Source organism: Vipera ursinii (genome assembly GCF_947247035.1).
Source record: "Vipera ursinii genome assembly, chromosome: Z".
NCBI classification, from domain to species: domain Eukaryota; kingdom Metazoa; phylum Chordata; class Lepidosauria; order Squamata; family Viperidae; genus Vipera; species Vipera ursinii.
This window is the reverse complement of record NC_139517.1, coordinates 52,442,491-52,465,216: the sequence shown is the minus strand read 5'-3', so window position 1 is coordinate 52,465,216 and position 22,726 is coordinate 52,442,491. Positions and strand designations below refer to the sequence as shown.

The 22,726-nt window shown below is 38.4% G+C and overlaps 1 protein-coding gene across 1 annotated transcript in view; it reads right to left on the bottom strand.

Moving 5' to 3' along the window:
- The window catches only part of MOCOS (molybdenum cofactor sulfurase), a gene marked incomplete at its 5' end in the record, with an annotated part of 117,389 nt that extends 100,324 nt beyond the window's left edge, over positions 1-17,065 (bottom strand). Inside the window, one exon of the mRNA XM_083377081.1 lies at positions 16,933-17,065. Within this exon, the coding sequence (XP_083233207.1) occupies positions 16,933-17,065 (133 nt within the window). The remainder of the gene's footprint in view (positions 1-16,932) is intronic.
- Positions 17,066-22,726: the final 5,661 nt, after the last annotated feature.

Sequence of the window (22,726 nt, the reverse complement as noted above, 5' to 3'; positions counted from 1 at the left end):
CCTAATGATAAACAAGAGCAATTTTATCATAAACTATAGAAGAAAATATTGGATTTAAATTACCAAAATCTTTGTATTTTTATTTTATTTTTTATTTTTATTGCATTTATATACCGCCCTTTCCCTGAGGACTCAGGGTGGTTTACAGGGAGTTAAAAATCAACCATACAAAAGTTAAAAACCAATTAAAAAAGATTAAATCAACCCTGTACTATTAAAAACCCCATTGTATAATGGGAGATTTTAATGCAATAGCAGGTGCGACTTTGGATTACAAAAGCTCTAAGCAAGGGAGAAAAGAGGGAAATATACTACCTAAAGTGTTTTCAAAAATGATAGAAGACTTCCGTATCCAAGACATATGGAGAGAGAAAAACCCAGAAAAACTACAATATATATTTCATTCAAATAGACATAAATCATGATCTAGAATCAATATGATATGGACTTATTTGGACTTGAAAGCGATAACACAAGATGTGGAGATAGAAACTAATGTCTGGGCAGATCATAACCCAATAAAACTGAGTTGGAAAGGAATTAAGAAAAAAACAAGATGGTCCTTGAATAAATCTATATTGAAAGAAAAAGAATTCTTGCAACTAGTGACAAAGAGAATGGAATGAATGATAAATAAGCTACAAGATTCAAAAGGAGAATTACAGTTCCAAAATGATGCCATGAAAAAAATCATCAAAGATTTTTATGAGACACTCTACAAGGCCAAGGAAATTTCTAAAGAAAAAATACAGCTGTACTTAAAAAAAGCAGACTTGCCAAAAATTCTGGAGAATATTCACAATATATTAAATGGAAAAATAACAATGATGGAGATCATAGAAGCTATAAAAAGGCAAAAAAAAAGGATAAGACTCAAGGTCCAGATGGACTTCCCGCAGAATTTTATACATCATTACAAGATATATTAAGCCTGACTTTGAAAGAACTATATAATGAAATGCTTTTGGAGGCTAAAATACCAAAGTCGTGGACTGAAGCAAACTTTACCTTAATACCTAAAGAAGACCTGTCACACACAAATAAAACATTATAGACCAATATCACTATTAAATATAGGTTATAAAATTTTTGCTTCAATAATAGCAGAAAAACGACTTGGTTTTTATATTGGAGGAGCCACTTGAAACAAGCACTAAATTGTTGGAGAAAATAGAAAGCTTTGCAGAAGTGGCAGGTCTGAAAATAAATAGAGAAAAGACTAAAGTATTAACAAAGAACCTAACAGATAAACAGAAAAGTCAACTTACAAAAAAGACAAATCTGCAAATAGTTAAAAAGTTAAGTACTTGGGAATCTATTTAACAGCAAGATGTGCAACACTAAAAGAAGATAACTGAAAGATTGTTAAAACAACTAAAACTGGATTTGGAAAATTGGAAAAATCTCCAACTGTCAATGTTAGGAAGTATAGCTACAGTGAAAATGAATATCTTACTGAAAATACTCTTATATTCCAAACAATTCCTGTAAAATTGGGAAAAGTTTTTTTGATGACTTGAATGCAACAATATTGAGATTTATCTGGCAAGGGAAAAAAGTACGAATTGAAGTGAAAATGCTAGAAGAAGCCAAAGATAGTGGAGGATTTGGACTCCCGGACTGGAGACTATATTTTCAAGCAGCTATTTTAACACGGCTTAAGGAATGGATAATGCTTAGAAATAAAAGACTATTGTACCTAGAGGGACATGACTTACAGATTGATTGGCATGCCTTTCTGTGGTACAGGAAGAATAAAACACACATATATTTTCAAAACCATTTTATAAGGAATGCACTTCTTTTAGAATGGGAAAGAATAAAAGAGAAATTTTATATTAAGTTACCTGAATGGCTTTCAACAATGGAAGCTTTTGCTTACCCAAATTAACTACGACAAAGTTGTGACTTATAAAGATATCTCGGATAATGGAGGAAAGCTGAAAGATAGACAAGATTTACAACAAGGTATTGATCTAGCATGGTGGCCGTATTTGCAAATTCAAACAAGATATGACAAAGATAAGAAAACAACGGGATTTTATAAAGAACAGACAGAATTTGATCAAATACTGCTAAAAACAGATGAAAAGTTGATTAAGAAACTATAAATTTCTGCTAAATTTAAAGATGGAAAAAGAACAAGTAAAAGAAACTGATAACATGGGCAAAGAACTTTGGATATTCTATAGATTTGGAAGACTGGCAAAAACTATGGGATAGAAATATTAAATTAACTAAAGTTTTCCTGCATTCTGAAGAATATGTCGATAACCACCCCCAACCCCCTCCCCAGTGATCACATCAGGGCAATGATGTGTTCAAAATCCTAATAATTTGGAGATTGCATTCACTGACCTGATCAAATCCAATTTAACAACAGTAGAGTTGGAAGGGACCTTGGAGGTCTTCTAGTCTAACCCCCTACTCAGGCAAGGAAACCCTATACCATTTCAGACAGTCTCCAGTCTCTTCGTAAAAACGTCCGGTGTTGGAGCATTCACAACTTCTGGAGGCAGGTTGTTCCACTGATTATTTTAACTGTCAAAAAGTTTCTCCTTAGTTTTAGGTTGCTTCGTTCCTTATTAGTTTTCATCTGTTGCTTCTTGTCCTGCCTTCAGGTGCTTTGGAGAATAGCTTGACTCACTCACCTTTGTGGCAACCCCTGAGATATTAGAACACTGCTATCATGTCACCCCTAGTCCTTCTCTTCATTAAACTAGACATACCCAGTTCCAGCAACCATTCTTTATATGTTTTAGCCTCCAGGAATAGCCAACATTTCAGAAGATAGGCTTCAGAGAGAGAAGCAACCTAGAACTAAGGAGAAATTTCCTGACAGAACAATTAATCAGTGGAATAACCTGCCTTCAGAAGTTTGTGAATGCTCCAACACTGGACAACCATTTGTCTGAAATAATAACAACTATTATTATTTGTTTTGTTGTTTTGTATTTTATGTTGTTTTGTTGTTGTTCTTGTTGTTGTTGTTGTTGTTATTATTATTATTATTATTATTATTATTATTATTATTATTATTATTATATTTCCCTTTGTGTAGACAGATGAAAAAATGAGTTAAGCTTTCTCCCTGTTACTTGTCACCTTCTTGCCACTTTCTCCCACTAATGGACCAATCATTTCCTTAACCTTTTTCTTGTTTTTTACACGTTGAAAGAAGCTTTTTCAGTATTTTTTACTTTTATCACAAGCCTTACTTCATCGCAAGCTTTCCTCATTTCACCTTTCCAGGCTCGGGCTATTTGCTGATATTCTGCCTTAGTATGTATCCCTCTTTCCATTTTTTATATTTGTCTTTCAATTTATCAGAGTTCTTTATGCAGCAATGCTGGTTTCTTTTGAGAGGTGTTACTTTTCTTCTTCATTGGTATTGTGCTAGACTGGGATTTTATAATCTCACTTTTCAAAATTTCCCAAGCTTCTTGAGTTCTTTTCCCCTTGAGGATTCTCATCCATGGAATCCTTCCCAAGCTCTCTCTAAACTTATTAGCTCTCTTAAAGTCCAAGACTCTAGTTTGACTATGTTCTATTGCTTGTGCTTGCATAATGTTGAATTCCAATATTGTATGATCACTCCCCACCCCAAGGTTCCTATAGTGCCAACACCTTCCATCATTTCATCTCTGTTAGTGAGACTTAAGTCCAATATCATTGATCCCCTTGTATCCTAGATTTCATTAATTCTGACAAGGAGAGAGAGAATGAATTGAGAAGAATGTATTGTTTGTAAACCTGAAAGAACTAAATTGTAATTCTGTTTAAAGCTCTACTGCAGCGCTTTTCAACTGGGGGTACGTGTACTACCTGTGTACATTGGCATGTGCCAGGTGGTATGTGGCCCTGTCCAGCCCCGCTCAGGGTAGCGGGGGAGGGAATGAGCCAAAGTGGAGCAGCGCAGGACTTACCTTGAGAGAGTCCTCGGGAGCTGCAGGACTGCTGGGGCAAGGCAAAAGCCCCAGGGTTGGCACTTCCAGCACACCCAAAAGAGACAGGAAGAGGTGGGAGTGGAGACAGGAAAGGCTATAAAAGGAGGCAGTTTGGGTGGGAGAGAAAGAGAAAAAAAGATGCAGCCTTGGGAGAAGGAGGAAGAGTCAGCTGGAGCTGCACCGAAGGTACAAGAAGGAGGAGGAGGGGCGAGAGAGGAAAGGACAAAAAATAGGCTGGGTTTGCACATGGATGGCAGTGACAAACAAGTAAGAAATGCAGCTGGGGAAGGGTCATGGCATGAGAGTCCTTCCTTCCTTCCCTCCCTCCCTCATTGTCCCTTCCTTCCTTCCCTCTTTGCCCCTTCCTTCCTTCCCCCCCTCTATGCCCAGGAAGGGACAAGGGGAGGGGGACAGTCTGCCAGCATGGTTAGTGGCTGTGCTGCCGGTGGCCATAGCTTGAAAGGCCACTGTAAATTGCTGGACAAGAGCCACACAGTGTTAAGAGCAGAGTGGTGGGAAGATATTTGTAATGAGGGAGGGAGAAAAACAGGCATCCCCTGAAGGAGACCAGCAAATGGCCCTTGCCCTTTTCACACACCTATGGACTGCGGGGGAGGGGATGCTGCAAGTGGCATGAGAGTCCATATTACCTGCGCTACACCGCCCAGACCTCAGCCTCGTTTCGGCAGACAGAGGCGCATTCTTCTCACCACACTGAGTGGCCAGGCAAGGTGAACTGGTGACATCAGCCTGTGTGTGCGCAGAGCTGAGGCAGAAAAGAGCGCATGCGCCTCAGCCTCTCCACAAGCACAGACAGGTTCGGCATGTGAGCAAGCAGAGGCTGAGGCAGAGGAGAGCACATGGGCATGGAGGGGGGAGGGGAGGGAGGGAGGGACAATGAGAGGGAGGGATTTGACACATATAAAAAATTACAGACCAATTTCATTGCTAAATGTAGACTATAAAATCTTTGCCTCGATAATGGCAGAAAGAATTTATACACACAGATCAAAATGGCTTTCTGCCTAAAAGACAGATAAAAAACAATTTAAGAACAATCTTGGACACTCTAGACTATTATGAAGCCCATCCAGGCAAACGGATGGCTTCGATATTTCGTGATGCACAAAAGGCATTTGATAACTTAAATTGGCAATTTATGTTTCAGTAACTTCTGGAAATGGATTTTGGGGAAAACTTTATGAATGCAATTTATGATAAACAGACTGCTAGAGTAATTGTAAACGGAGACTACACAGAAAACTTTGATATTAAAAAGGGCACAAGACAAGGATGTCCTTTATTCCCATTACTATTCATATTAACCTTGAAAGTAATGAACAGAAATATTAGACAAGACTCTGAGATCAAAGGACTGGAGATAAAGGGTGAAAAATATAAGCAGCAGGCATTAGTGAATGACTTGGTCTTTATACTGGAAGAACCTCTGGAAACAAGCACAAAATTGTTGGCTATAATAGAACAATATGGTGAGGTCGCAGGCCTGATAATTTAATAAATAGAGAAAAGACTAAAGTTTTGACAAAGAACTTAACAGAAAAACAGAAAACACAACTTGCAAGAAAAACAAATCTTCAAATAGTTAAAAAAGTTAAATACTTGGGAATTTATTTAACAGCAAGATGCATAACAGTAAAAGAGGACAACTATACAAAATTTAAAAAGTGGAAAAAATCTCCAACTGTCAATATTGGGGAGAATAGCTACAATTAAAATGAATAACTTACCGAAAATACTTTATTTCAAACCATTCTGGTAAAATTAGAAAAAGCCTTTTTTGATGAACTGAATACCATAATATTGAAATTTGTTTGGCAAGGGAAAAAAGCACGAAATAAAGTGAAATTGCTACAGGATGTTAAGAGAAAGGGGAGGATTTGGACGCCCAGACTGGAAATTATACTACCAAGCAGCTATCTTAACATGGATTAAAGAATGGATAACACTTAGAGACAAAAAAGGGGCATGACCTGAAGATTGGTTGGCATGCCTTTCTGTGATATGGAAAGAATAAAGTACATAGATACTTTCAGAACCATGCTATAAGAAATGCACTTCTCTTAGAATGGGAAAAATAAAAGAAAAAAATTATACTAAGATACCTGAATGGCTTTCAACAATGGAACCCTTTGCTTACCCAAACTTAATTAACTATGATAAATTTGTAACATATAAAGACTTATTGGACAATGAAGGAAGATTGAAATCTAGACAAGACTTACAACAACAAGGTATTAATCTATCATATAATCTATCATGGTGGCCATATTTACAAATCCAATCAAGATATGAAAAAGATGTGAAAACAATGGGGCTCTATAAGGAAAGGACAGAACTTGATCTTACATTGTTAAAAACAGATGAAAAGCTGATTAAAAAACTCTACAGATTACTGCTTAACTTAAAAGATGGAGGAGGAACAAGTTAAAGAAACAATGATAATATGGACAAAAAATGTTGGACACACTACAGAGCTTGAAGAATGGGAAAAGCTATGGGACAGAAATATTAGATTAACCAAGGCTGTATCATATAAAGAAAATTTATATAAAATGTTTTATAGATGGCACATGACACCAGTGAGACTAGCTAAAATGTTTAAAAATACTTCAAATGTTTGTTGGAAATGTAATCAAAGACCAGGTACTTATTCCCATATCTGGTGGTCATGTCCTAAAGCAAAAAGGTTTTGGCTTAAGATACATTTATGGTTGGAGAAGATGATTAAAAAACAAATAGAATTTAAACCAGAATTGTTTCTCTTAGGAATGATAGGCCCCAACTATGACAAGGAGAGTGGGTACTTAATGTTACATGTATTGACAGCAGCGAGAATTATGTATGCCCAATATTGGAAAAATGAAGTTACCAACTGAAGAAGTATTAATTAAGAAAATATTGGATTGTGCAGAAATGGATAGATTAACTTTAAAGATTAAAGAGAAAGAACATTCAGTTTACTATAGAACTTGGAACAAATTCTATCAATGGTTAGATAAGCGAGTTAGAGAGAAAGGAATGTGATATGCAATTTTGAATTTATTTGAGTAAGAATGATACCATACATTGAAAATTTAGTATTGCTTTTGATAATCTATTATACCTATCATGGTTATTATTAGCTTTATTACCTTTATTTATGTATATTTACCCAGACAATACACTGTTTGCCAAATATTGAATGTTATTGGGGGAAAACCCAACCCTCTCCCCCAACCTTTCCTCTACCCTATCCCAAACCCCCATTCCCTTACCCTCTCCTTTAACCTTATAAAAACTAATAAAAAACTTTTCAAAAAAAACCCACACAAAGGTTATTATGGTTCCGAAACCACGCATTGGTCTCTAACACAGTTTTAAAGTCCTGCAACAAAGTTTTTCCAATAGGAGCCACAGGTCTTGACTGGGCCCTGATGGTTACAGGAGCTGCAAGTTGATGAGGATGTAAAAATGGTTTAATCACTTCTGCTTTCTTGATGTTATATTGTGGTAGTCTGGACAATGTGTCTGCTAAAATGTTCTTTCCCCCAGGGAGGTAATGGATAGTGAAATCAAAGTGATGAAAGTGTTGGGACCATCTTGCCCATTTACGGCAGAGGTTTTCATGGCTTCAAGATTCTTATGATCTTTTTTCTAGGGTTAAGAAGATTAAGATCGGTCCAACACAAGATCATAGTCCAGTATGGTTGGAATTGGATGAGAGGAAAGATAGGAGGTCTTGGAGATTAAATGAAAATTTGTTTAGATATCAAGAAAATGTGGATGAATGTAAAAAACAGATGAAAGAATTTTTTAATATAAATATGTATAAGGGTACTCCTATTGAAATGGTTTGGGATGCAAGTAAAGCCTATATGAGAGGAGTGTTAATATATTTGAATAATAAATATAGATGTAGATTGGAATACAAGCGTAAAGAGTTAGAGGAGGAAATCAAGAGGAAAGAGAAGGCTCTAATTTTGAACCCATCTGATAAGAGGGTGAAGGAAGCAATTACTTTGTTAAGAGGTCAGTTTAATATGTTGATGGCAGATCAAGTGGCATCTAACTTACGGTATGTTAAACACAATACTTTTTGTAATGCTAATAAGCCGGGTAGGTGGCTAGCTTATTTATTAAGGAAAAAACAAAGGTCACGTAACATAGATAAGATAGAATACAAGGGAAAAGAGGTGTTTCAGCAAAATTATATTAAAAAGGCTTTTGTTGAATTTTATTCTAAGTTATATGCTGGGGATAGAATTCAAGGTTTAGATATAGATAGATATTTACAAGAAGTGAATATCCCTGTACTTACACAAGAGCAAAGGGAAGGGATGAATCAACTGATAAATGCTGAAGAAATTATTTTAGCAATTAAACAATTAAAAGTGGGTAAAGCACCAGGAACAGATGGTTTGACTGCCATTTATTATAAAAATTTACAGTTAGAAATGGTGGAACCTCTAAAAGAATTATTTAGAACAATTCAATCTGGAGGAGAAGTGCCTCCATCATGGAAAACAGCTTTTATATCATTGATTCCAAAGGAAGATCAAGATCTTACCCAAACCAAAAATTACAGACCAATATCACTTTTAAATACTGATTATAAGATATTTGCTAAAATTTTAGCAAATAGATTAATGAAGGTTATGCAGCAAATGATTCATAGTGACCAAACAGGATTTATAAGTGGTAGACAAATGAAAAATAATGTGAGACATATTATAGATTTATTGGAATTTTTGGAGAGAAATAACCAGGTCTCTGCAGCGCTGATCTTTTTGGAAAGGCCTTTGATCAATTGAATTGGCAATTTTTATTTAAAGTATTAGAGAAGATGGAGTTTGGGGATGAGTTTTTGCAACCTATTAGAGCAATATATCAGAAGCAAACAACTCAAATAATAGTTAATGGTAGTTTGACAGAAGCATGTAATATTGAAAAGGGTACAAGACAGGGGTGCCCGTTGTCACCTTTGTTGTTTGTTTTAACACTGGAAATATTATTGATTAAGATACGTGATTCAAATAAAATTAAGGGAATTAACATAACAGATCAAGATTATAGATTGAGTGTGTTTGCGGATGACTTGGTTATTACATTAAGTCAACCGACTCAGTCGGTTGTAGACCTGATGGAGATAATATTGTTATATGGAAAAGTTTCTGGATTTAAGATAAATACGCAAAAAACTAAAATATTGCCTAAAAATATGACTACGGAACAAAAGGTAGTCCTAGAAAAATTAACAGGATTTGAAATAGTTAAAAAGATTAAATATTTGGGGGTATGTCTTTCAGTTTCAAATGCGAAACTATATAAAAATAATTATGAATTGTTATGGTTAAAAATACAAAAAGAGTTAGATAGTTGGAAAAAATTACAATGGTCTTTATTGGGAAGAATTGCAGCAGTGAAAATGAATGTTTTACCAAATTTTTTATTTTTGTTTCAAATGATACCTATACTCAAAAAAGATTCAAATTTGGAAGAATGGCAGAAAGGTATTAATAAATTTGTTTGGGCAGGGAAAAGACCAAGAGTAAAATTTAGGATAATGCAAGATGTACGTGAAAGAGGTCCAACCCCCTGCTAAGGCAGGAAACCCTATACCATTTCAGACAAATGGCTGTCTAGTCTCTTCTTAAAAACTTCCAGTGTTGGAGCATTCACCACTTCTGGAGGCAGGTTGTTCCACTGATTAATTGTTCTAACTGTCAGGAAATTTCTCCTTAGTTCTAGGTTGCTTCTCTCCTTGACTAGTTTCCATCCATTGCTTCTTGTCCTGCTCTCAGGTGCTCTGGAGAACAGCCTGGCTCCCTCTTCTTTGTGGCAGCCCCTGAGATATTGGAACACTGCTATCATGTCACCCCTCACCCTTCTCTTCATTAAACTACACATACCCAATTCCAGCAACCGTTCCCTATATGTTTTAGCCTCCAGTCCCCCAATCTCTTCTCTGTACTCTTTCTAGAGTCTCAACATCTTTTTTACATCGTGGTGACCAAAACTGGATGCAGTATTCCAGGTGTAGCCTTACCAAGGCATTGTAAAGTGGTATTAGTACTTCACGTGATCTTGATTCTATCCCTCTGTTAATGCAGCCTAGCACTGTGTTGGCTTTTTTGGCAGCTGCAGCACACTGCTGGCTCATATTTAAGTGATTGTCCACTAGGACTCCGAGAACCCTCTCAATTACTACTATCGAGCATGGTACCACCTATACTATACCTGTGCATTTGATTTTTCCTGCCTAAATGCAGAACCTTACATTTTTCACAATTGAATTTCATTTTGTTAGATAGTGCCCAGTGTTCGAGTCTGTCCAGATCCTCCTGTATCTTAAGCCTATCTTCTGGAGTATTGGCTATTCCTGCCAGCTTGGTGTCATCTGCAAATTTGATGAGTTCCCCATCTATCCCCTCATCCAAATCATTGATGAAGATGTTGAAGAGCACTGGGCCCAGAACAGAGCCCTGGGGCACCCCACTACACACTTCTTTCCATGTAGATGCAGTTCCATTGAGGACCACATGCTGAGTACGGCCTGTCAGCCAGCTACGAATCCATCTGGTGGTGATGTTATCTAACCCACATTTTTCTATCTTATCAAGTAGTAGGTTGTGATCTACTTTATCAAATGCCTTACTGAAATCCAAGTAAATTATATCTACAGCATTCCTCTGGTCCACTAGTTTTGTCACTTGGTCAAAGAATGCAATAAGGTTTGTCTGGCACGATCTGTTTTTGACAAACCCATGTTGGCTTTTAGTGATAACTTTGTTCGCATCAAGGTGTTCGCTTATTTGTTGTTTGATTATCTTTTCCAGAATCTTCCCAGGTATTGAGGTCAGGCTGATAGGTCTGTAGTTTCCTGGATCTATTTTTTTCCCTTTTTTCCCTTTTTTGAAGATGGGAACTACATCAGCTCTCTTCCAGTCCTCTGGTAGTTCCCCAGTGCTCCAGGATCTTTGAAAAATATAGTTCAGTGGTTCTGAGATCACGTCTGCCAGTTCCTTGAGAACCTTGGGGTGTAATCCATCTGGTCCTGGTGATTTGAACTCGTCTAGGCTGGACAGGTGCTCACTTACCACTTTCTTGCCTATCTTAACTTGCATTTCTATTCTGTTTTTTATGGCACTGGTTTTGGTAGGTTGGACTGTTTTTTCCCTTTGTGTAAAGACAGATGCAAAAAATGAGCTAAATAGTTCTGCTTTCTCCCTGTTGCTTGTCACCTTCTTGCCACTTTCCCCCACTAATGGACCAATCATTTCCTTAACTTTTTTCTTGTCTCTTATATCTTGAAAGAAGCATTTTTTGTTATTTTTGACTTTGGTCGCAAGCCTTAGTTTATTTTGAGCCTTAGCTTCCCTCACTTCATCTTTGCAGGCACGGGCTGTTTGCTGATATTCTGCCTTGGTTATGTGCCGCTCTTTCCACTTCTTATACTTGTCCTTTTTATCTTTCAGTTTATCAGAGAGTTCTTTATGCAGCCATGCTGGTTTCTTTTGAAAGCTGTTATTTTTCTTCCTTGTTGGTATTGTGCTAGACTGGGCCTTTATTATCTCACTTTTCAAAATTTCCCAAGCTTCTTGAGTTGTTTTCCCCTTTAGGATTCTCATCCATGGAATTCTTCCCAAGGTCTCACTAAGTTTATTGAAATTAGCTCTTTTAAAGTCCAAGATTCTAGTTTGGCTGTATTCTATTGCTTGTGCTTCCATAATGTTGAATTCCAATATTGCATGGTCACTTCCCCCCAAGGTTCCTGTGGCTTTGACACTATCATTTCATCTCTGTTAGTGAGAATTAAATCCAATATGGCTAATCCCCTAGTTCCCTTCTCTACTTTTTGGGAGAGAAAGTTGTCTGCTAGGTTTGTCAGGAATCTGTTAGATCTTCCACTTGGTGCAGAATTTGTCTCCCAGTTGATATCAGGGTAATTAAAGTCCCCCATTACTATTGTGATGCGCTTCCTACATACCTTAGTTAACTGACTAGCAAAAAGTTCATCTATTTCCTCTGTTTAGTTGGGCGGCCTATAGTATACACCTATGGCAATGTCATTTTTCCCCCTTTTATATTGACCCAAATACATTCAAGTTTACAGTTTTCATCATTGTTGTGCTCTATTTCTGTAGAGATAAAGTTATTTCTTATATATAGAGCAACTCCACCTCCTCTTTTGTTTAGTCTATTTCTTTTAAATAATTTAAATCCCTCTAGCTGTGTGTTCCATTTGTGGGTTTCGTCCCACCATGTTTCTGTAATGGCAACAATATCATATCCGCCCTCATTTACCTGAATTTCTAGTTCACCCTGCTTACTGTTCATACTCTGCGCATTGGTGTACAGACATTTGAGTCCTTTATGACTGACCCTGTGTTTACTTGCTACATAACTTGTGTGGTGCCTAAGTTCCCCTATTTTCTTAGATTGCCAGGGACAGTGATGTTCTGTATCAATTAACTCACTGTCCCCGTTGTTTAGTTTAAAAAGTCTCAACATCTTTTTTGTAATGTGGTAACCAAAACTATATGCAGTATTCCAGATGTGGCCTTACTAAGGCTTCATAAAGCAGTACTAATACTTCATGTGACTTGATTCTATGCCTGTGTTTATACAACCAAGCGTTGCATTAGCTTTTTGGCTGCTGCCGCACACCTCTGAATTTAAGTGATCATCCGTTAGGCCTCCAAGGACCCTCTCACAGTTTTGTTTTTGAGCCAGGTTTCACCTAATCTGTACTTGTACCTTTGGTTTTTCCTGCCCAAGTGTAAAACCTTGCTTTTCTCCACATTAAATATCATTTTGTTGGATAGGGCCCATTGTTCATGTCTTTCAAGATCTTTCTGGATTCTGAGCTTGTCTTCTGGGATGTTGACTATTCCTGACAGCTTGGTGCCATCTGCAAATTTGATGAGATCCCCTTCTATTCCTCATCTAAGTCATTTATGAAATAATGAATAGTACTAGGCCTAAGACAGAACCTTGTGGTACCCCACTGCTTATTTCCCTCCATGTAGATGTAGTACAGTTAAGGACTACTTGTTGAGTACAGTTTTGTCAGCCAGTTACAAATCCATCTGGTGGTGATCCTGTCAATCCTGTCAATCCCACATTTTTTTAACTTATCAAGAATCCTGGCAAAACCAAGTGGCTTTGGGTGCATGGAGCTTCAAGATTCAGGTCTTTGACATCTTTAATTCTGGATGGATTCCATGACCCTGTTCAGACCCAGTTTGAAACTTAGGTGTTCTTCTGGACTTGCAACTCCTACTCAAAATACAGCTGGCAGCCATGGCTAGGAGGACCTTTGCAACACTTTGGTTTGTATACCAGCTGCGGCCTTTCCTGGATCGGGATACCCTACACACACTCAAGCCATAATAATCTCTTGCCTGGACTACCACCAATATGCTCTATGTGGAGCTATCCCTGAAATGTATTGGGAAGCTTCAGCTACTGCAGAGTGCAGCAATATGAACAGTCTTTGGGGGCAGTCTAAGGGAAGACAGATCCTGTCTATTATGCCTGCTATCTCCTACTCTTAATAAAAGTCCCTGCTTGGAAGAAACTGTTTCCAAGAGTTCTGCTTTCTTAAGATGTGGGCTTGAAGTAAGTCCTGACACATGGAGGACTTTAAGCATCATAACCAACTCTTTGAACTGTACCCAAAAGCAAATAGGTAGCCAGTGCAGTTCATGGACATTCCAGCCCTAAGATCATTGGGCATTCCGTGCCTGGGGTCACTACAAACATTATATCTTCCTCATGGAAATTATGTTCTCAGATTCCACGAACTCAGGGACTTTTATTAAGAATAAGAGATAACAGGCATAATAGACAGGATCTGAGGGATTCCCTTACAGATCAATATTTTAAAGTGTCCCTAAGCAAACCCCACCCCACAGTCCATCCGGGCGGTTCAGACCATCCAATCCCCAGGTGGTAAGTCCATCGTGGGAAAGGGAACATATCATCAATCCAGTTCTGTTTGCAGCATGATCATTTTACAGCTCTTCACACCTCCTTTTGAGGATGGAGAAATAAACCAGATCCCGGAGGTCTGTATCTTCCCCCCCCCCACTTTTCCTAGCTGCCCATAACGGAGAAGAAGTTCAGAGAGATGCATAGTATAGGAGGAAATTTGTTACACTGTAATGGATAGCAGACACGAAGGCAAACAAACAAAAGCTTACATCGTGGTTAATAGAGGAAGTGAAAGCAATAAAATCCGCATGCGTATCCCCTTCCCCCTTGGGGGTATGGCAGAATCTAGGGAAAGGTGGGATTTGGTTTTAGATCAGAGGAGATAGTTAGAAATGAAATATAAATGGATTCTGACACCATGGCATGGGTCCAGGTTACCTGATAAACCATCTCATCCACTAGGGCAGCCCCCTGCTAAGGATCCCATCAAGGAACTCCAGCAGGCGGAGTCCAGAAAAACCTTCTCTGCCATCGTTCACAGTCCTTTGGAACAGCCTCTCCCCCCACGACAGATTTGCTCACACTCTTCCATAAGTGTCCAAAGGCCTAGGCTGCTAGTTGGCCTGGAGACCCAATGGGAAAGTACAACATTGGAAATAGCTATTAGACTAATGGCAGACACCTCCCCCCATCCATCCTGCTCCCTCCCCACCACCTTTTAATTCCTATTCTGTTTTTTCCTTGTTTTGTTTCCTTGTTTTTACTATTATTATATTTACATTCTTTATAATTTTACATTTTACTGTTATAAGCTGCCCAGAGTAGCCCCATGGTGAGATGTGAAACAAATATTGCTAAGCACATTGGTTTGTGCTTAAATTGTAAGCCGCCCTGAGTCTTCAGAGAAGGGCGGGATATAAATGGTATTAAAATAAAAAAATAAAAAAATAAAATTTAATAAATAAAATAAAACTTCTTTGTGACTCCTATTGCTTTGCAGATGCTACTTTCATACCATGGTACTGAACCAAAACAAATAAAAACAGCTTAGCGTAACTTTTTCAAGCAATGAACAGAAGCAAGACTCTAACTACATAAGAGACTTAGAGCTGAATCAGGTAGCATCCAGTAGCATCTTGAAAGTAACGTTTTCTGAATAATCAAATCAGGCTCAGAACAATAGTACTGTCAACATATATCTAAAAGCAGTTAAACGTCTGTCTCTAATCATTTTAATAGTGAGTTATACTTACTCTAGCACAAAATAATTTCATTATTCATTCTCAACAATTAACAAATAACATCTACAACATTGTACCCTAATACAGCTCATCTTCTTTTCCAATAAAATAGGTACAAAGTTGGACTGCTAATACCTCTGTTTACTAGAATTCACAACAGTAATTTTTGCAATTTACTCTTAGCAGACAACTCAGTCCTGTCTCTTAAGAATTCACTGAGTCAGCCTCAGATACATTTTTCTAAAATACTAACATGATTGTTGGCTCTGAAATTTTTGCCTCAACGGAAGTTCAGATTCTTCCTCAAACATCAGACCATAGCCTTTACTTTTTTCTCTAATACCAAAACTTTACATATGGTGAAAGAAAAAAAGAAATATGTCATTATACTCAATTTAAGTAACTCATTGTATTTGTGTATGATAGATGAACTTCAGAAAATTTAAAGCTGAACTTAGTTTGGGCAGCATAATTAAGCATAATTAAGATACAAAAACAAGAAACCACAAAATATATGGAAAAAGGCAAACTACTTTAAACATACGCCCTGCAAAAATAATTTGCAATCAGGAAATCATGTACTGTAACATGATAGAAAAAGGAGGGGCATTCCCAACAAATCACAAAGTTTCTCTTGGATGCCTCCTACTGTGCTTCAAGCAGGTAGTTTCCTAGTCAGAACTGCAAAATGTTGCATTGTGACTTTCCCCCTACTTACCGTAATAGTTTTGTACTATAACAAAAGGATAGGAGACATTGTTGATAACCTTTTGGAAAGTTACTGGTAGGTACCACCACATAAAACTTATGAATGAGGGAGAACAGTTTTATTATAAATCTAATCTGTAAACAGTCTTCTCTTTACTAAAGTACTGCAATGTATGCTGGAAAACAACATGGGAACTCCCCTTTCCAGCAAGACCATCTTTCTCTTTTTTAAACTCCAACTTCCTCTTTTTCTGCAAGACTCCTGAAGGCTGGTGTCCTCCAAATTGTTTTGGGCTTTTCCCCATCAATTTTAGCAAACATACCTATCCAAAGAATTAGGAAGCTGAAATATAAAACACAGCCTACCTTGCTTAGGCAGCATATCTATTTAAAATCTTGGGTGGAAAACTTTATTATTTGGGAGTTAAAAAAATTTCAAGAGTCTCTAAGAGATCATAAAAACAGGGGCTATGCCTGTATGAGGCCCAAAAATGGCAGGTGGTACTTCCCTCCTTAGAAGGAAAGATTTCTTCTAGCCAAGCTATCCAGTGTGTATTAGCAAATGAGATAGTTCCTAATAAAAGAGAGGTATAATAGTAAACTAATTCTTCAGTGAAGATAACAAAACAAAGATTAACTACTCAATGTTTAAGGAAAAGGTGATCAACCATCTGCCAAAGATGCATCCATTTAGGTTGTCCTGCCAGACATTAGACCCAGTGATGTAAACGTACTCTTTCATTTGCTCAGTCTTAATGAAATGGAGCAAGAGACAGGAGGGAAATCAGTTGCTAATATTACTACCCCAGAGTAACAAAGCTCAAGAGGTGAAAATTATTTTGACTGAACAGTTCCTTTCTTTTCAGACTCAAATGTAAGGACAGATTGAAATTTACTGTTTGATCACCCTTTCTCAATCACTTGGTTTCTTCTTTAAAATAAACATGGAAATATATTATTTTCTTCTTCAAAACCTTGGAGTCATACTTAGTATGGTAACTGCTCACACAGCAGCAACCGCAAAATCAGAATACTTTCCTCTTCCCTGCCCCATTATTTTTCCCAATCTTTCTGCTGCCACCTCCACCACGTCAGGTTACCTCCTAGTCTGGGAAACTCTCTCTGGCACAATCTTTGCAGATCCTCTCCACCATAACCATAAGTAGCACCCGAAGGTAGCTTGCTTTGAAAAGACTGGAAAGACAACAGTTTTTCCCACGGATTCTCAGCCATTGCAGTTAAAGATCTTTCTCGGAACAAGAGAGAAGCAATGAATGTTTACGACAGAACGCAACTCAACTAAAGATCAGCTTACAGGAGAGCCGGAGGCCCTGGCTCCTCCCACTGGCTTCTCCCACAGAGATAGCAACAGTTCATTCCTTGCATAATCTCTTTTTTCTCGCCAGCTCAGCAAATTAGGTATCTGCAGTCTTTACGGACAAAACAGAGAATATCCCTGAGTTCGTGGAATCTGAGAAGGGGAGGGGGGAAAGCTATTGCTTTAGAACATAATTTCCAAAAATGAAAAAACAATATAAACAAATGGAGCTTTGCACGTGAGCAAAAGTGCCTGCCGTTCGCGCAAGTGGAGATGCACGCGCAGACGTGCACTCATCTACTGCCTGCATGGCTTGTTTCTAAATGGGCCGTGGCCCACTAGTGGCTGCAGCCCTAAGGCTGGGGACGCCTGCTTTATAACATTCAAACTCTCAACGTACTACTCTGTACTGGTGTAGATATAACTTGACTTCTTGCAAAAGGAGTTATAAACGAAATATAATGCACAGATCCAGAATAGATGTCATCTGGCCCAACCATGAGAGGGATCTAAGTTGTCCTAGTGGACAACCAGTTAAATATGAAACAGCAATGTGCTGCAGCTGCTGAAAAAAACCAAAAAACTAGGCTGCTTCAACAAAGGGATAGTTTCAAGATCACAGGAAGTGTTAGTAATGTTTTATAAGGCACTGGTAACACCACACTTGGAAAACTGCATCCAGTTTTGGATACCATGATACAAATAAGATGTTGAGACTCTAGAAAAAAAGTGCAGAGGAGCAACACAGATAATTAGAGGCCTGGAGGTTAATATGAATGGGTGCAGGATGTGGGTATGTCTACTCTAACGAAGAGAAAGACTAGGGGTGACATAATAGTAGTCTTGCTATCACAGAGAAGAGGAGGTCAACCTATTCTCCAAAGCACCTGAGGCCAGGTCAAGAAGTAACCGATGGAACCTTATTATCGAAGAGAGATCCAACCTAGAATTAAGGAGAAATTTCCTGACAGTGAGAAAAATTAACCAGTGGAACAGCTTGCTTCCAGAAGTTGTGGGTGTTCCATCACTGAAGGTTTTAAGTAGAGATTGGACAGCCATTTGTCCAGAATGTCATAGGGTCTTCTGCTCAAGCAGAGGGTTGGACTAACAGACCTTCAAGACCTCCCTTCAAACTTGTATTCTATAAATAAAAATACAACATTTTGAGAAAAGCTTTTAGGCTGCCTCTCTCAAGGCAATTAAAAGTAACAGCTATATGTAGAAGAAATGGAAAGGTAAGAGTCCAGCTAATTTTGTGTGGTTTGTGTGATGATCATTGCTAACCCAACCCATATCACAGTGTTGTTGTTGTGGGGAAAAAGAAGACGAAGGAGTATTATGTATATTTGCTGCATTTAGTTACTTATGAAGTAACAAAATCAGGATAAAAATTAAATAAATAAATAATGTTTGAGACTGACCTGTGACTATGGAATGTGACTCACATAATTGTAGTTTATAGACTTTCACAACCAAGTACAAAGTACAGAGCACAGAGAGACATTCACTCCGAATTAGGTTGACCTCAAATACTTAACTTTTGAGTCAGAAGATTTGAGGTGGTGCCTTCCAAGAGGCACTGTGAGGGGTTGGACAAGCCATCGCACAAATGGGATAGCAGTGAAAGATAAAAATTTGTTTTAGCAATTTGCCTGAGCCTGAGTGTGCTTAATCATTGATATGATGTTGTGTAGCCTGTTTTTCAGAAGCACTGAAATTCATGTTGAATGCTATACCTGATTTAAATGAAACAGCTTTTTTAATTTTGACAGAGCTGAACAGCATCAGAGTTTAGCAGAGCCAAGAAAACACTAATGTTTGAAAAATAATTGCTTATTCTTTCCTTGGCAACTGTTTAAAAGAATTCTTTACCAAGAATTACCTTCTTCAGGAAGGATATTTGGAGTTGGAAGAGTTAATGTTTCCTTTGATGATCTTGGGTATCAATTCTCTAGGCTATCTTATCAGCTAAGTTAGCAATGTCAGAGATTAATTTCACTGAATGCCTTGGCAGACTGCCTGTCTTTTATGTTAGGGAACAGGGAGGCTTAGTGTTCAACTTCCAAAAGAAATACGACAAATGACACATTCGAATTGTAGGCTAAACAAGAGCCAAGAATATGATTCAACTCCAAAAAGGAAAACACATTCTGTGGTAGAAACAACAGACTATCAAGAGAACTCATTATTCCTCTCAATTCTCTATTGTTAGATTGCACCTAAAATATTGCATTTAGTTGTGGAAATTAGGTTTTAGAAAATACATTGACAGATGTATTCTATCTAACTATTCAGATGTGTTCCAGAATATCCCCTTAAGTTTAAGAATTGTTCAATGATGGAGGTTCCTCAAAAGTGGTGTGATTTTCTTTACAGGAACAGAATTTAAACAGATACTGAATGATAGATTCCTACAGGGTATTTTCACAATTGAAAAGTTAAACAATTCATCCCTGAGTTATTGTTAAAATGTTCTTCCAAACATCTGAGGTCTAAGATTTCCTTTCACAAATAAAATCTGGAAAAATCCCAAAAGGAATTTCACGCCTCTTGGAAGATTAAGAAAGAATTAGGATTGGTGGGTTCCTGTTTTCCTATTCACTCACATAAACAGCTCCACAAGTTTTCTACTTGTGGTTGGAGCCGGAACATTCTTACCCCCTTCTATAAGACCAAGGGAAACTAAAGGTAAAGGTAAAGGTTCCCCCGCACATGCGTGCTAGTCGTTTCCAACTCTAGGGGCCGGTGCTCATCTCCGTTTCAAAGCCGAAGAGCCAGCGCTTGTCCGAGGACGTCTCCGTGGTCATGCGGTCATGTTACCTTCCCACCTATTTTTCTACTTGCATTTTTACGTGCTTTCGAACTGCTAGGTTGGCGGAAGCTGGGACGAGTAACAGGCGCTCACTCTGTTACACGGCACTCAGGATTGAACCCGCCAAACTGCCGACCTTCTGATCGACAAGCTCAGCGTCCTAACCCACTGAGCCACCGCTTCCCCCTAAAGGAAACTAGACCTTGCCAATTCATTTTAAAACTTATAATCATACTGTAACAAAGTTGATCATCAGCTTTTGTCTTTTTGTAGAGACAAAACTGTCTTTTCAGTTTTGTAGAAATTCTATGCCAAAAATCCAGGAAGGAGAGAGATGGAGGAAGGAAGGCTTGATTTTCTCTCTATGGCTAGCTAGGAGATGAAAGTAAGATTATGCTGTCTCTCTGATTCCTGTATCATGTATTGGTTGCCAAGCACCTGAATTATGTTCATGTGACCATGGGATTGCTGTAATGGCTGAAACTTCATTCCTTCATTCTGTGACATCATAACTTTGAACAATCATTGAATTAATGATCGTAACATGAGAATTACCTGTGTTGCATTATTATTATATCAATTATTAAATACAGTTTACTTACAGATTGTAATGAAACTATCATTTTATATTTTATGTTAGTTATTTCTATTTATATTAACTCTTTATACTTCCACTCATGTTTAAAATCTTAAAACATGCCATTTAATTATTATCCATACTTTGTATTAGTAGGTGTGTTTTTTTAGTAAATTCTAACCTGATATCTAGGTTACACTAATACTTTAATGGTATGGCTGTAACTTTGCAAAATTGTCTAAATGAGATTTCCACAAAACCAGAGGAAGTGGAAATGGACCCTGGGAAAGTGAAGACAATATTAGAATGGGAGCCCCCTCGAACCAGATGACAGTTGCAGAGTTTCCTCATTTTTGCAAACTTTTACTGCCAGTTCATCCCACATTTGCCCAAACAGCCCAGCCAATTACCAACTTGCTGAAAATCGAGGAGCAGCAAAGCCCAAGCCCAGCCAGCCTCTGAATTGGTCCCTTGAACGTCAAGCTGAATGAGCCATTTGTGATAAAAGTTGATGCTAGTAATGTGGGCACAGTTCTACTCCAGAAAAATGCTAAGGGGAAATTGCAGCCCTGCACCTATATGTCCCGCAAGCTTCTGAGACCAAGAGGCACTAGGCTATTTGGGAGAAGGAAGCTTATACAGTCCGAAAGTCTCTCTTAACCTAGAGGCAGTCCCTATAAGGCAGTAAAAGCCCATTTGAAGTGTGGACAGACCACAAGAACTTGGAAGCATTCAAGACCTTTTGGAAGTTATCCCCTAAGCAGGTTCGATAAGCGCAATACTTCAACTGCTTCAACTTTAATTTCCACTACCTACTGGGAAGAAAAAACCTTTTGGCAGATGTTCTCTCCCAGATACCGCAATACAACACTGCCCAAGAAGAAATCATTAACTCCATCATCCTATCCCAGCAGTTTGTGGCACCAGCCCTCATGAGGCAGCAGAGGGAGTCACCCCTGCAATCAACAAAAGACCTAGTGCAGCCATTGAGGGATGCCTTGGTGGGAGATGAATGTTTTCAGTGACACAGAGCCAACCTTTCCCTACAGGATGGGTTGGCATGGAAAGAGAATAAAGTCTACATCCCAGCCAGCCAGAGGACATTAATCCTACAGCAGAGCCATGACACGAGGGTAGCAGGACATTTTGGATTTGTAAAGACTCTTCACTTAGTGAAAAGGCAGTTTTGGTGGCCAAAAATGAAGAAGGACATAGAGGTGTATGTGGCCAGCTGCTCTGTGTGTGCCTTGATGAAGTGGCAACCTGGGAAGTCCCCAGAACTGCTGCAGCAGTTCTTTCTTCCTTGGGAAGAAATCTCTATGGGCTTCATCTCAAGCTGCCAGAGAGCACTGGAAATACTCAGTCTGGATTATTATTGACTTATTTTCCAAGAGGCACATTTTGTGATGTGCCCCAGAATTCCCTCAGTTCAAGTCCTAGCTAGGCTATTCATGCAGCACATACTGTATGCCAACTACATGTGATCCCAAAGCACATTATTTCAGATTGGGGAGTACAGTTTACGTCAAAGTTTTGGTTGGAGTTCCTAAAGTTAATAGGCTCCTCCCAGGAATTTAGTTCCACCCGTCATCCTCACACTAATGGAGTCTGTGAATGTGCTAATTTAGTCCTATAAGCTATGATTTCCTGAGTTAAGAAAGAAAAAGGCAGAGGCTCAGATGATGATTTCCAGGATGGCTGATTTAAAGGACAGCTCTCTGCCTCAATTGGGACAAAAGAATTATTTTATTTGGGCTGCAAAAATGGAATGCTTCCTGAAGGCTAAGGAGCCCTGGAACCCAAGGGGCTATTAGCAGCTGCAGATAAACAGCGGCATGATAAGGCACTGGCATACATCATTTTAAATGTGGAAGATGAACAATTCTTAAATGTAGCTGACTTAAAAACTGCAAAAGAGGTTTGGCTGAAACTGAGAAGTGTCCATGTGAGTGTGTCAGCATGCAATATAGTGCAATTATCAAGGCAATTGTACAGAGCCTAACTGCTGCCACAAGAGAGCATAGAAGAGCATTTTCTCCACATGCAGAAACTATTTATTGAATTGGAACAGCGTGAAATGCTGATTCCTGAATCTCAGAAGGTGCTGTTGGTCTTAAATAGTCTTGATGAAATGTGGGCCATCATTTCAGCTGTTTTTGAATGTAGACCACAACAGGAATTATGTAT